The sequence below is a fragment of the Stegostoma tigrinum genome, chromosome 2 (genome assembly GCF_030684315.1).
Source record: "Stegostoma tigrinum isolate sSteTig4 chromosome 2, sSteTig4.hap1, whole genome shotgun sequence".
NCBI lineage: Eukaryota > Metazoa > Chordata > Chondrichthyes > Orectolobiformes > Stegostomatidae > Stegostoma > Stegostoma tigrinum.
In genome coordinates this window covers 52077433-52092599 of record NC_081355.1, presented here as the reverse complement: position 1 = coordinate 52092599, position 15167 = coordinate 52077433, and the positions used below count along the sequence as shown (strand labels likewise).

The 15167-nt window shown below is 41.6% G+C and overlaps 1 protein-coding gene across 1 annotated transcript in view; it reads right to left on the bottom strand.

The window, feature by feature from the left end:
- Window positions 1–10848, bottom strand: part of LOC125460264 (A disintegrin and metalloproteinase with thrombospondin motifs 16-like) — a 233485-nt gene extending 222637 nt beyond the window's left edge. The window contains exons 1-3 of the mRNA XM_048547520.2: window positions 10272–10848; window positions 10004–10121; window positions 2632–2957 (exon numbers count right to left, since the gene is read on the bottom strand). Coding sequence (XP_048403477.2) covers window positions 2632–2957; window positions 10004–10121; window positions 10272–10379 — 552 coding nt within the window. The 5' untranslated portion in view covers window positions 10380–10848. The remainder of the gene's footprint in view (window positions 1–2631; window positions 2958–10003; window positions 10122–10271) is intronic.
- Window positions 10849–15167: the final 4319 nt, after the last annotated feature.

Here is a 15167-nt window from a genome sequence, read left to right as displayed (position 1 = left end):
TTTTTTGTTCAATGTTCACAGCAAAGAAACAGCAAGGTGTGAATTATGTCAAAAATTAAGAGCAGAGATTGATGTGCAATTTCTCTGAACTTGCATTACTGGAATAGTTAATTTCACAAAACAAGTTGAAACTTTGTTTTGTTATGTTTTATGTTCACTATATTCTATAGTTCAATTTAAAAAAAAACTTTGTGCAATAAACTATTATTTCATTGTAAAAGAAAAGCCATTTCCACATGTGAACATGTCTCTGTACCACATACACTAACTAAATTTTAACAAAAATCAAACAAGCCAGTTTTCACCTAGGGATCTGACTTCTTCTAAAGTATAATCAGCTGGGATCATATGATTTCCACTTACGAACAGAACAACATCCAAGAGATCACAAAGTAAAGCTTTGGCTGTATTCTTACATGCTGCCGATATGAATAAGGCTGCATACACATTTATGATTCATTTCAAGGCTACCACAACCAAATCATTTATGCTATTGGTTTCATGTCATTTTTATGGCTTGATTGGATAATGCTTCTCAATAGTTTGTCTGGGGAAGGTTCTCCTGAGCAGTACTCAGGAAGAGTACTGGAAAAACAGAAACAAGACTAATGAGTATTTCAATTGAAACTCTCTGCAGGGAAATAGTAATTATAGCTCACCATGTCATAACTTTATTCTTCTGGTGATAAGCACTGGTCACATAAGCTTCAGAAGGACAAACAATTCACAACTCTTACATCTGTATCTTACATTATACCAAGTCCAGATTACCTATCGACCTTCTGTTTGCTGACCTGTGTTAATTTTCAGTCCTGCAAATACTCAATTTATAAAATTCTCATTCTTGTTTTGAAATAATTCTTTGTCCTATTTCATCCAAATCTCTGTAACATCTACGAGTCCTAAAATGCTCTTAAATATCTCTGCTCCTTTAATTCACACCTCTGGCACATCTCAATTTTCACTGTTCCACCACTGATTTCCGTGTTCAGTTATATTGTTCCTAAGCTACAAAATTGCCTCCTGAAACCCTTCTGTCTTTCTCTCCTTTCAAGTCATCCCATAAAACCTATCTCGTTGACTAATTAAAAATTAAAAGAACTGTGGATGGTGTAAATCGGAAACAAAAACAGAAATTGCTGGAAAAGCTCAGCAGGTCTGGCAGCATCATGCGAAGAAATGACAGTTAATGGCTCAGGCTGAGTGACCCTTCCTGATCTGATGTTGCCAGAGTTGCTGAGCTTTTCCAGCAATTTCTGTTTTTGTTCCTCTGACTAATCTCTTGGTCACATGTCCGAAAGTCTCCTTTGTAATTTAGTGCCAAATTTTGTGTTATGACACTTCTGTGAAATGCACTGGAATGTTTACATTCTGAAGTATTTCACTCTGTCCTCATTATCCACAAGGGTCGGGGCACAGACTTCAAGCAAGTAATGAAAAAATCTCAAATACCTCTCCTACGTTCTATGAAGGGCCAAGCAATCAGTTTACTGAGGACAATGGGAAATAAAATGATGGAGTCTGGTTTATAAATCAGCAGATGAGGAATAAGTGCATATGGTAATGTTGAAAAAGTTGTCAAATATAATAAAATTTGTCAGGACACCAAATCTAAACAAAAAATGACTTTGGCTCCCCAGTAGGAACACAGCCTATTCCTGCTGGTATCCTACTAGAAATTATATTTGGTCCTAAGTAACAGGATAAGATGGTTTCCACTCATTTTGAAAAAATAAATAGATCTATTTGTGCAATTATCATCATGACTGTCATTTGTCCTTGAACACTGAAGGTAACTGTCAGAAAATCATCTTTTTTGGAGTGAGCTCCACACTGATACAGAGAATGAATGTCCGCAGAGAGAAAATAGTGAATACAGCAGGTTAGGAATCTTGAATTTTCAAGTGAAACTTGTAATTGTTATTAAACATAACCAATTCATTTCATCAGCCATTATTTCAAAGCATAGAGTAAAACTGACTAACAATATGTGCTATCCGTTTGGGCAAAGGGTAGTACCAAAATATTAAGAAGTCTATCACATCACTAAATCACTCAATTTAGTAAATAATTTGCCAATTCAGTCAAAGATTTCATTGACTTCAGCAATTCAACATTCGGAATTATTGAATAGATTTTGCCAGAATAAATTTTCTATCTGTAAGGTTTTTAAAAGCATTTTGATAAATACTGTGCTATAATAAATAATGGGCCTGCTGTCATACAAAATAAAAACAAAAAGAACTGTAGATGTTGTAAATCAGAAACAAAAAAACAGAAGTTGCTGTAAAAGCTTAGCAGGTCTGGCAGCATCTGTGAAGAAAAGTATCAGTTAATGTTTCGGGTCCAGTGACACTTCCTTAGAAGGGTCTTCCGTTCTTGTTCCTGCATTCCGAGGCAGGGTCACCAGACCTGAAACGTTAACAGATTTTACTTCACAGATCCTGCCAGACCTGAGCTTTTCCAGCAACTTCTGTTTTTGTTCCTGCTGTCACACAACTTGTCCTATATTTGAAAAAACAGCAGTTTGCAAAACAGTCTCCCTTTGGAAGAAAGCTTAACTTCTTGCCTTCCTAAAATCCCTGGCTAAAACGATTACTTAGTAGCTTTACAGTAGCTTGTTTCACTCACCAAGCCTTTGCATGTAGAAAGTGCCACTGAAGATTTGTTATGTGATATTAAAGCACCTTGATAGAAGCACAGCTCCTCTGGACGATAATGCTCTACAGATTTTAAGCCTTGTTTTCCTAAAGTCTGAACTGTAAATCCAGGGGGCATGAAGCCCTCAGAAGTTCTTAGCTCCAAATGAAAGTCCTGACCAAACCCATTGAGTTTGAAGTAGAGGGATTCATCATCAACATTATGAACGGATCGCTTCTTTCTCTGTTGATGGATTACTGAGAGAGAGACATAATCACCACTGCTGTCAGCTTCATATGGAGTCACAATTTCATATTCTGCAAAAATAAAACCATATCTGTTAATGTGTTGGTCTGAAAGCTAACCCAACAGCACCTAACAAAAATGTTCTCTATGATTCAATTCTTTTCTTTGTAATCAGTCAAAATCATTTTTTAATACTTCTTGTAAGATTTGGGCTTTAATACACTCCCTAAAATCCCTTCAAGCTTGATGTTACTGAATACTTCATTAATTTTTATTAATAATGTTATAAGTAACTGTCCATATTTGATCATTCCCAGAACTAAACACATTTTTAAATATCACAAATTGAAAAATATGAAAACCAATGCACATTTGCAATAAAAAGAGTCAAAACTTTGAAAATAGTTATAATCAAAACATTATAAACAAAGAAATGCATGCAGCATGAGCAGACATCTTCTGCCACACCAGTCCAGACGAATTACAAAAAGAATCTGACATGGTGAAATGAGACCAAGGACCAAAATAAATTCCATAATAAAGCTAAATGTATGGCTGTATGCTTATTGGGACAGGTACCTATCAAAAATTGATAGTGAATTATTCAAAAGTCAATATGCACCATAGCTACTGGTACCTGGTGCAGAAGGGTTCATGCACCTACTGAAACATGCAAGCCAAATTGTAAGTTGAAGGTCACGTGAAGCCCTTAAGGGACCATGAACATAGAACTCACACGTTTTGGTATTTCAGGAAACCAATTAGTAACTGAGAAATTAGGCAGAATTTCTCACCTACTTGACCTATTGCCCTTTCTCATCCTGTTCACACAATATTCCAAAATCATGACTGCTGACAACCTGTCTTAGGCTTTCTAATTCTAAGAGCTTTGTATGTGGAGTGAAAGGCATGGTGGGGGTAGGGAACCTTAATTTCAGTTTTTCTTTCCTGAAGGGTGCATCTGTCAATGCTGCTTAGCAAGTGCTTCTGGGGTCAACTGAAATGCAAACTTTCCATTTGAGAAAATCAAAACCATGAAGCTGTATCCTGAATTTCCATGGCTCAGTTATTTAAAACGAGTTACAACAGAGTCAGACAATGCTTTTGGTGTGGAATGAACAATGAAAGGTCATTGGCTTTCCTTTAATGCAACTCTTTAGTTTAAGTCACTCATGGAAAAATAACTCTCATACAAAGCGAACTGTCAAGAAACACAAAAACCATTCAAGTAAACATTGTAGCACAAATCATTAAAAATAATTGAAACTAATACTTCTGTAAGGTGCATGTGTTTTACCTTTCTGATCCATAGCTTACTAATCTTTTATGATTCATTTCAATCAATGTTTCATCCTATACAGAAGCAGAAGAGATTAACTAATACATCATCAGAAATGGAGAGTTATAAGGAAAGTGATAATGGGAACTGCAGATGCTGGAGAATCCAAGATAATAAAATGTGTGGCTGGATGAACACAGCAGGCCCAGCAGCATCTCAGGAGCACAAAAGCTGACGTTTCGGGCCTAGACCCTTCACCAGAGAGGGGGATGGGGTGAGGGTTCTGGAATAAATAGGGAGAGAGGGGGAGGCGGACCAAAGATGGAGAGAAAAGAAGATAGGTGGAGAGGAGAGTATAGGTGGGGAGGTAGGGAGGGGATAGGTCAGTCCAGGGAAGACGGACAGGTCAAGGAGGTGGGATGAGGTTAGTAGGGAGGAGATGGAGATGCGGCTTGGGGTGGGAGGAAGGGATGGGTGAGAGGAAGAACAGGTTAGGGAAGCAGAGACAGGTTGGACTGGTTTTAGGATGCAGTGGGTGGAGGGGAAGAGCTGGGCTGGTTGTGTGGTGCAGTGGGGGGAGGGGATGAACTGGGCTGGTTTTGGGATGCGGTGGGGGAAGGGGAGATTTTGAAGCTGGTGAAGTCCACATTGATACCATTGGGCTGCAGGGTTCCCAAGCGGAATATGAGTTGCTGTTCCTGCAACCTTCGGGTGGCATCATTGTGGCAGTGCAGGAGGCCCATGATGGGCATGTCATCTAAAGAATGGGAGGGGGAGTGGAAATGGTTTGCGACTGGGAGGTGCAGTTGTTTATTGCGAACCGAACGGAGGTGTTCTGCAAAGCGGTCCCCAAGCTTCTGCTTGGTTTCCCCAATGTAGAGGAGGCCACACCGGGTACAATGGATGCAGTATACCACATTGGCAGATGTGCAGGTGAACCTTTGCTTAATGTGGAAAGTCATCTTGGGGCCTGGGATAGGGGTGAGGGAGGAGGTGTGGGGGCAAGTGTAGCATTTCCTGCGGTTGCAGGGGAAGGTGCCGGGTGTGGTGGGGTTGGAGGGCAGTGTGGAGCGAACAAGGGAGTCACGGAGAGAGTGGTCTCTCCGGAAGGCAGACCAGGCTGGGGATGGAAAAATGTCTTGGGTGGTGGGGTTGGATTGTAGATGGCGGAAGTGTCGGAGGATGATGCATTGTATCCGTAGGTTGGTGGGGTTGTGTGTGAGAACAAGGGGGATCCTCTTTGGGCGGTTGTGGCGGGGGCGGGGTGTGAGGGATGTGTTGCGGGAAATGTGGGAGACGCGGTCAAGGGCGTTCTCGACTACTGTGGGGGGAAATTTGCAGTCCTTGAAGAACTTGGACATCTGGGATGTGTGGGAGTGGAATGCCTCATCGTGGGAGCAGATGTGGCGGAGGCGGAGGAATTGGGAATAGGGGATGGAAGTTTTGCAGGAGGGTGGGTGGGAGGAGGCGTATTCTAGGTAGCTGTGGGAGTCGGTGGGCTTGAAATGGACATCAGTTACAAGCTGGTTGCCTGAGATGGAGACTGAGAGGTCCAGGCTCTTCAAGGACCGCAACTTTCCCCCCACAGTGGTTGAGAACGCCCTTGACCGCATCTCCCGCATTTGCCGCAACACATCCCTCACACCCCGCCCCCGCCACAACCACCCAAACAGGATCCCCCTCGTTCTCACACACCACCCCACCAACCTCCAGATACAACGCATCATCCTCCGACACTTCCGCCATCCGGCACCTTCCCCTGCAACCGCAGGAAATGCTACACTTGCCCCCACACCTCCTCCCTCACCCTTATCCCAGGCCCCAAGACGACTTTCCATATTAAGCAAAGGTTCACCTGCACATCTGCCAATGTGGTATACTGCATCCATTGTGCCCGGTGTGGCTTCTCTACACTGGGGAAACCAAGCAGAGGCTTGGGGACCGCTTTGCAGAACACCTCCGCTCGGTTCGCAATAAACAACTGCACCTCCCAGTCGCAAACCATTTCCACTCCCCCTCCCATTCTTTAGATGACATGCCCATCATGGGCCTCCTGCACTGCCACAATGATGCCACCCGAAGGTTGCAGGAACAGCAACTCATATTCCGCTTGGGAACCCTGCAGCCCAATGGTATCAATGTGGATTTCACCAGCTTCAAAATCTCCCCTTCCCCCACCGCATCCCAAAACCAGCCCAGTTCATCCCCTCCCCCCACTGCACCACACAACCAGCCCAGCTCTTCACCTCCACCCACTGCATTCCAAAACCAGTCCAACCTGTCTCTGCTTCCCTAACCTGTTCTTCCTCTCACCCATCCCTTCCTCCCACCCCAAGCCGCACCTCCATCTCCTACCTACTAACCTCATCCCACCTCCTTGACCTGTCCGTCTTCCCTGGACTGACCTATCCCCTCCCTACCTCCCCACCTATACTCTCCTCTCCACCTATCTTCTTTTCTCTCCATCTTCGGTCCGCCTCCCCCTCTCTCCCTATTTATTCCAGAACCCTCACCGTATCCCCCTCTCTGTTGTAGGGTCTAGGCCCGAAACATCAGCTTTTGTGCTCCTGAGATGCTGCTGGGCCTGCTGTGTTCATCCAGCCTCACATTTGATTATCTTGTTCTAAGGAAAGGCTGGACAGGCTGGGACTTTTTCATTGGAGTGTAGGGGGTTGAAGGGTGACCTTGTAGAAGTTTACAAAATCATGAGAGGCATAGGCAAGGTAAATGGCAGGTGTCTTATCCATAAGATGGAGATTTCAAGACGAGGGGACACGTTTTAAAGGTGAGGGGAAGCTTTTTTTTAAACATAGACAGTGGTTCATGGGTGGAATAAACTCTGGAGGAAGAGGTGCCTGCAGGTATAGTTAGAATGTTTAAAACACGTTTGGATAAATACATGAAAAAGGAACATTTAGAGGGATATGGGCTAAGTGCAGGCAGGTGGACCTAGTTTAGTTTGGGATAATGGTCGGCATGGACTGGTTGGACCGAAGGGTCCTTTTCCATGCTGTATGACCCTATGACTCTATAATTGTGTAACAGTCATTTTGGTATAACTTGTTATTGTCTTCTTCCCAAAATCTTGGAACTACTTACTCTACTTGAAACATCAGTTCCTAACCAAGTGGTCACTCTTCTTTTGGAAGTACAGACATGAAGTATTACTAACTAAGAGTGGTATCACAGCCAAGCACATTCCAGTCCTCAGAAATGCAATTCTTAACAGGTTCACTGGACAACAGGCAGGAGCATATAAATTGCAAGTTTCATCCTTTCACACCTCAGTGTACCAATAACACTTCAATTTGTTGCTTCAAAACATATCAGGTCGCTTAGTACAAATAAGATAATTAAACCTGGAGGTTTCAATCTGTTCAGCTCAACACAATACCAAGTGCCAAATTCTGGAATTCTAAATGTACTAATACATAAGTGTTTCGTGCCTAGGTCTGAAACAGCTGAAATAGCTTAGATCGCAGTTCATCTGACCACACCCCTATAAGTGCCTTTACTCTACTAAAGTTACAACATAAATGTTGTAGGCATGAGCAGAATTTAAGTTTTAATCTTGACAGAACATATATTGAAATGATGGAATAGTGAGCATTTGCAGAAAGTTATCCAAATTCCTTGCCTCTCCAGGTGATCAGTAAATTTATAGCCGAAACAAGATACAGAAAGCAGGATTTATTACATCAAATGATATGAACTAGCAATTTCATGTCTTTTTATTAATGATTAATTGTTTCTTCATAAATACAGCAGGTAAGGCAATGGCATCCAGCTATCAGATTATTTTATATAAAATGGGAAAATTGAGGTTATAGCTTAATCAAGAAAGTATTTTCAGCAACGACGGTATTCATATGAGTCTCCTCTAAATTATGTAAGCAAAACATTAAAAATGACCGACTGATTAGTATCAGCCATGCTAAAACGTGTAAATATTTGAGAAAGAAAGCAGATGTTGGGTTGCATGAACAAGAGTGTAGGTGTTCTTTGGTGATTTTTCAACAGGAACGTAGTGCCTACTGTTCTCATTATGAGTTGGACAATCAGTTCAAAAACCAGGGCTAGTGCCATAACATGTTTGATTTGTGATTGTGCTTTTATTGTGTAATTTAGCTCACATGTAAATCAAAACTCATGTTTCCAAGGATACATAATCTACTTAATGAATAATTATGGAGGAAAATAATCCCATTCATTATTCTATGTAATGATGCTGAACATACACACTATGAAGGATTACTTCATGAATTAAGCATGCATTTAGTGATGTACATGACACTTGAACAACCAAATTCTTGAAACCTAACAAAGTGAGTTCATTTCCAGAGCATTTGTACAGCATTTCAAACCTGAGGGTTTAGCATTCCAACCCTTCTTCACTTTAACATTACAATGGCTACAAGTTAATCAGCCACCATGCTACACAGTTGTTTCACATTTTAAGTGCTGCATCATACATTCTACTTAAAAACATAAACTTATCTGGGACTTTCGAGAAATCATTACCAGTACCTTTAAAAACAACACATGACATTCTATTTAAAGCACGTCCACAAGAGTATGGGGAGACATGGAAGTTTAAAAATAAACTCAATATTCCCCTAAGGCATTCAGCCATGTAAAAGACCACGTTGTTTTTACACGGGAAATATGTGTTGGCATATTTTAATGCAAAAGAAATTTCCATGGCATTATTAGCATTTTCAATGCCCTTTATATGCAGCATGAATTGGTTCAATCAACTGATGTTCACAGTTTGAGGATGCATTGAAACCAGAGGTGTTCAGCTAAAATAGATCACACTCTACAGTATGAGTTTAATATCAACTATACAGTCAGATTTAGTGAATAGTACTTCTTTCATGCGTGGAATAAACTGCTGCCTAAGACTGCTAAGGGGGACTCACAACGCCCCCCTTTCTCCCAACTCCCCCATTAGTCACTAACAGCGCCCATTAATAACTATTCACCCTCCCAGCCTGATTGTGAGCAGCTCCTTTTTCTGTCCAACTGTCTTTTTCTCTCTTTGGGCTCTATCTTATCGTTTACTCCCTACCCTACCCACCTCCCTATTTTTTGCATATAAACTGATGTTTTCCCAGCCACCATCGGTTCTGAGGAAGAGTCACCAGAACCGAAACATTAACTCTGTTTTCTCCTTCACAGATGCTGCCAGACCTGCTGAGCTTTTCCAGCAACTTTGTTTTTATTCCTGATTCACAGCATCCGCACTTCTTTTGGTTTTTAGTCAGAATAAGTAAGTTTAGAGGTAACAAAGGTATGGATGAGGATTTTTAACAGAAGGTCTGAGGCAAGGCCAAGAGATCTACTTGACACCACAATGTGATGAAAACTCACATTGGGGTGAAATCAGGCACTAAGTTGCAAACAATCTGAGTCAGTTTTTATCTCGGAGAGCTACCATCTCTTGCATGTTGCTTTTTCTTATCTGAGTTGACTCTTAAACAATTGATTTCATTGCACAGAACTTTCTGCAAAAATCACAATTAGTACTGGTTCAATATTTACAAGTAATTATAGTGGTTCAGCCATAATGCCTAATGCCAGGGCCGAGGAGTTCCAGCTGAGTACCCGAAATACCTTTCTCAATTCAATGCTCAGTGACTACAGCTCCTTACTGCTCAAGTTGTGTGTTGGAGCACCCTCTGGCGTTTCTCGCTGTATTTTTAAACGTGGAGCTTGATTATAATGACAAGCTATGATTTTGTTTCGCCACGTAAACCTGTACGCAATATGCTCGAAAATTGGCATGGTGGCGGCAGCAGTGACATCCTTTATCACGCTCAAACTCATAACACTCACCGCTGTTATCACCCAGGTCCAGCCACCCAAGCGCTGACAGATGATGATGGACTGGCTTCTCACCTCCAGCTCGTGCAGCAGCAGTTGCAACGTGAATGGCTTCACCAGCAAAGTCATTCTAAAAGACAGAAGCAAGGAACAATAAATATGCACAGAAATACTGCAATGAATTTGTACCAGAATTGCAAAATTGCAATACGACCTGTTTCACATATTCACATTCCAATTTATACACTCAGGATGACATAAAAGGACAAGTCTAACGTGCCTTGTGGCGAAGTCCCATCAATATGAGAAGTTGAAAAACTGCAAGCACTTTTCTGCAAAAGGACCCCCCAGATAGTAAAGGGTCCATTGCATCCTCCAAAACCTGCATTTTGCTTTTTTCCCCTTGTTGCTTTTTCAATATTAACGGAAGAAACTGTCCCTTTTAGTTGGAGCACCTGATGAAAAGTTTTCGATGGAGTGTGGGTGCGAATAATTCAATAATAAATAAAAGACTGGGTTCACAATACAGCGAGTTTCGGGGGCGCGCTGCGACTGGCCAGGGGCTCGGCTGGTGTTAACAGGTACATTGGTAGCGAAAGCCCCGGCTGAAAGCTGGACTTCCAGCTGCTTTCCACAGACTCTGTGCTGGGCTCCTGGAGCCGCTTTTAGTCGCTGTGTTGCCAGTCGATTTCCAGTGCTGAAAGGGAATCCACTGCTTTCACGATGCTGCAGGAAGCCGGCTCTCTCCCTCTAGTTGCAGGAATATTGAAGCTGCTGCTATCGCCCTTCCCTTGTGTTGAGTGTATCTGTCTGCAAGTGTTTTTGCAATGACTGAGCAGCCCTAACGCTGCCTGCGCTCACACGTACATGTGGCTTTTTGTGAATAAATCTCTCGTCCTCCTCACTGACATACATCAGCTCCTTCGAGTGACAGGCAGCCCCGGCCAATCGGTGAGTCTGCCGGCGAGCTTGCCATCATTCCGGCCCAGGGGCGGGGCTGTGCCCTGGTCGGGCAAGAGTTCCTGATGGTTGCTCCCACACATACTCTCCACACGTTTAGAATCGCTGGTGCCTGCACACTTTCATCAGCAGTAGCACTGAAAGGGTTAAATCTGTGTACCGTAGTTATTGCTTTGTTTGTAGGATACTCAGCAAAGTAGAGTGCAGAACAATTTCGAAAGAATAATTGTCTTTAATTCCATTTGCTCATTGATTCATACGCGTTCACTGATTCAGTCGTTTACTTAAACCTTTCACTCAGATACCCCCATCACCCACTGTCAGTAATTGATCTGCTCACACAAGTTTAGTATTCACCAATCACCACATGGGCTAAAACAGACTGGGTGACCACTTGGCAGAACATCTCTGTCAGCAAGCATGAGTCTGAACTTCCAGCCATCTGCCATTTTAATTCTCCACCTTACTCCCACACTGACATTTCAGTTCACAGTCTGCTGCAGTGTACCAGTGAAATACTAATAGAAGGTCAAGGGACATCCACTCCTCTTTGTACTGGCCACTTTGCAGCCTTCTGCACTGAGCACTGAATTCAACAACTTGCAACCTTGGCTGCTAATATGTTTCATTCTTCATTGTCAATTTTTTCTCGTTTGTCTCTTCTCAAAGAATCACAGAATGGTTACAGCACAGAAAGAGGTGATTCAGCCCATCAGCCCATTCCGTCCAAACTGTAGCAGAGAAAACAGACTCTCTGCAACGGCAACTCATCTGCTGCCACTCCCCAGTTTTCTGGTAGCCCTGCAAATGTTTCCTTTTCAGACGATTATCCAATGGCTTTTTGAAAGCCGCAATTGAATCTGGCTCCATCACAGTCACAGGCAGTGCACTTCAGACCCTAGCCTCTTGCTGTGGCTACCATTTCATCTTTTGCCAAATCCCTCAAATTGGTGTCTGTCTCAATGCTTCATGCAATAGGAAAAGTTAATTCATCTCCATTTTCACATGGCAGCTATTTAGGATTCTCCCATTCATACCATATCTTTTAATTCTTTACAAGCCCCATTAGCATTCTAGCCTTGCATCATGAAAACGTTTGTTGTTTAATTACTACTACTCACTGCCCTATCACGTACCTTCCCAATATTCCTGTCAGTCCCAGCCATTTAATATTCCAAAACCTATTATCTTTATAACTTTTCCCAGTTTTGACCAAAAATATTAACTTTTGCTCACTCCACATATGCGACCAAACCTGTTAAGTATTTCCAAGTTTCTGCATCACTCAGCTTTTCAATTATACACTTATTTTCTAACTTAGTCATTTACTCTCTGTTAATCTTTACACAATCACACTCCCTCACTCTAGTTTACATATGAGCTTTTACTCATTAAAACCAATCATTTGCTCACTCCTATTTTCACATGCTCAATTTACTTTCAATCATTTACCGTCACAAATTCACAGGTACCCACTTTCATAACACTTTCTCTGATTTTCTCTCATTCTTAATTCACTTAGACGTACACTTAGAAATTCTCCTGTATTCACCTACTCAATCTTTCTCAACAACTCATTCATGACCAGTACCAACATGAGGATGGATTGTACCATTATCCCAAGGTATGAGAATTGTATTCCTTTTTATTCTAACCTTCTCCAGCAATTTCCACCTTGCTCTCTTATTTTTCTTGACCTTAGACAGCCCATCAAATTCATTAACAACCCAGTGTCAGAGGGTCCAATGTGAAAGTCTGGCAATGGAATCAGTGTCTAAAGTTAGGCCAGAAGCCAAAACAAAATGTGACCCTGTGTAATATTTTGGCTAAATGAGAGTGGATAATGTTGTGATATAACAAATTTATCAGATGACTTCATTTCCACCTTGGTAATTCTGTCTACCTCTCTGATTGAATCAATTACAGATACATTAAAAGAAGCTATAAATTCCTATTTATCATTGATAAATTAATAAACAAAAATGGAAAAGAAAACAGAACAAATAAAAATCTATTCTTATTGTGGATGAATCGCTCTAACTGACAGGCATGAATAGAACTCCAAAAATGAGGCAGAAAGTCAAGTCCAGTGACTGCAGTTGGCTGCCCGCTGCAAGGATCGGAGACAGTCCAAGAAAGGAAATCATTCAATTTGTCCATGCCTTTGCTCATGCCCCAGCAGAGGCCAGAGATCAGGAGTATGAGACTGAAATACTGTCAAAGTAGCAGATTTCATCAATTCAAGAACTGTATCTACAATTTTTGCAGGTAGCAGCATCATGCACTAATTATCTAATTTCAACACTTGTACTGAAATAACTCATTACAAATTTGTGAACCATCCAATTTTAGCATATGTGTTGTTGAAATGATCACAGGAAATTATTTGACCTTAAAGCTGCCATATAAATTAAGTTGTTACAGAGATAGTAGGAACTGCCGCTGCTGGAGAATCTGAGATAACACGGTGTGAAGCTGCATGAATGCAGCAGGCCAAGCAGCATCAGAGGTGAGTCCTGACCCAAAACGTCAAGCTTTCCTGCTCCTCTGATGCTGCTTGGCCTGCTGTGTTCATCCAGCTTCACACCGTGTTATATAAATTAAGTTGCTGTGTTTGTGATTGTGTTGTTATGTGCCAATTTTGATTAATTCATGCCTTCAATTTTCTGATGTCTTCTTAATATTGGCAATTCCTCAGAAATGTGGATGACTTGCTTCCATTCCAGTTCAGTTTCCAGAAAAGCTGATAAGTTCAATGCATGATCTACAGGCTTGGCTATGTATGTGACATGTGGTGCCTCAAGGGTCACGTAGATGGATTGTTTGGAAATTTGAGCACTCCCTCAGATACCATGACTTCACTTCTGCATATCCTTGATGAGACTTCTTGATGTGTTCATTGATTTATTGAATGATTAACAATTGTGGTCGGTCATGTACCAGGGAGTCCAATGTGTCAGCAGAGATGCTTAACCTCTTTGGGAATGCTTTGAGGTCCCTGCAATGTTTCTGCTGTCCTCCAAGGGAGTTTCCTGACCCAATTCAAGTAAAACGGCTGCTACAGAAGCCTGGTAACAGATTTATGAATTACATGTCCCACACAGCAGAGCTGGCTTTGAGTGATTAGTGTCTCAATGCTGGGCTAAGGCTTGGTAGACAGTTCTGATGTTAGAACAGAACTAGCCTATTTTCATTCCTTTTCTCAACATGAAATCCATATTAACCTTTGCTTAATAATACTGATTATTTCTTATGCTTTTGTAACATTGCTGAAATGTTGAGGCTTGTCCTTTACTGAATTGCCTTTTGTATTTTTACAAATAAGGAATCGTAGAATGGAATCCCTAAAAATGTTGAAACAAGCCATTCAGCCCACTAAGTACATACTGACCCTCTGAAGGGTATCTAACCCAGACATATCCTCCATACTTTATCTCCATAATCCTGCATTTCCTACGGCTAACCCACCTAGCCTGCACATCTCTGGACACTTTGGCATGGCCAATCCACTAAATCCACACATCTTTGGACTGTGGGAGGAAACCAAAGCACCTGGAGGAAACCCATGCAGGCACAGAGAGTTTGTGCAAACTCAACACAGTCACCAGCGTGTGGAATTGAACTTGTGTCTGTGGTACTGTGAGGCAGCAACGATAATCACTGAGCCACCATGCCACTCAATAATTCAGTATAAAATGGCAGCAGTGTGAAAAATAGTTTTTTTTCCCCAAAGATCTGGTGTGATTTTCCTTTTGCTGTCTCTTTGGTCCTTGCGGGCATGCATCACCGTAGAAATAACATTCCATGCCTCAACTTTAAAAAAAACTTTAAAAAATATTTGGTTTCTGTTGCTTAATTTTCAACTTCTCAATAGGTGTCTCACTTTCCACATCTTCTGATCTGCTTTCTGGGACCATTATAGCCATAAACCTTTAAATTAAAGTTTATTGTTATTCTCCACCTAAATTCAACAGAATTGTCAATGCCATGTCTTATAACCTGCATTTGAATTTCACAATACATTTTAATATTTGCTCCGCAGACTAATTCGGCACATAATCAATGCACTGTCTCTTCCAAAGTCTGATTAGGCTAATGAAACAAATTGTTACAAACAAATTGGTATGGGCAGAAGGAAATAACTGACACATAAGGAAGAATTTTAGTACTGATTGACAGGTGGGAGGGGTTGTGGGTATATACAATCTCAAACTGT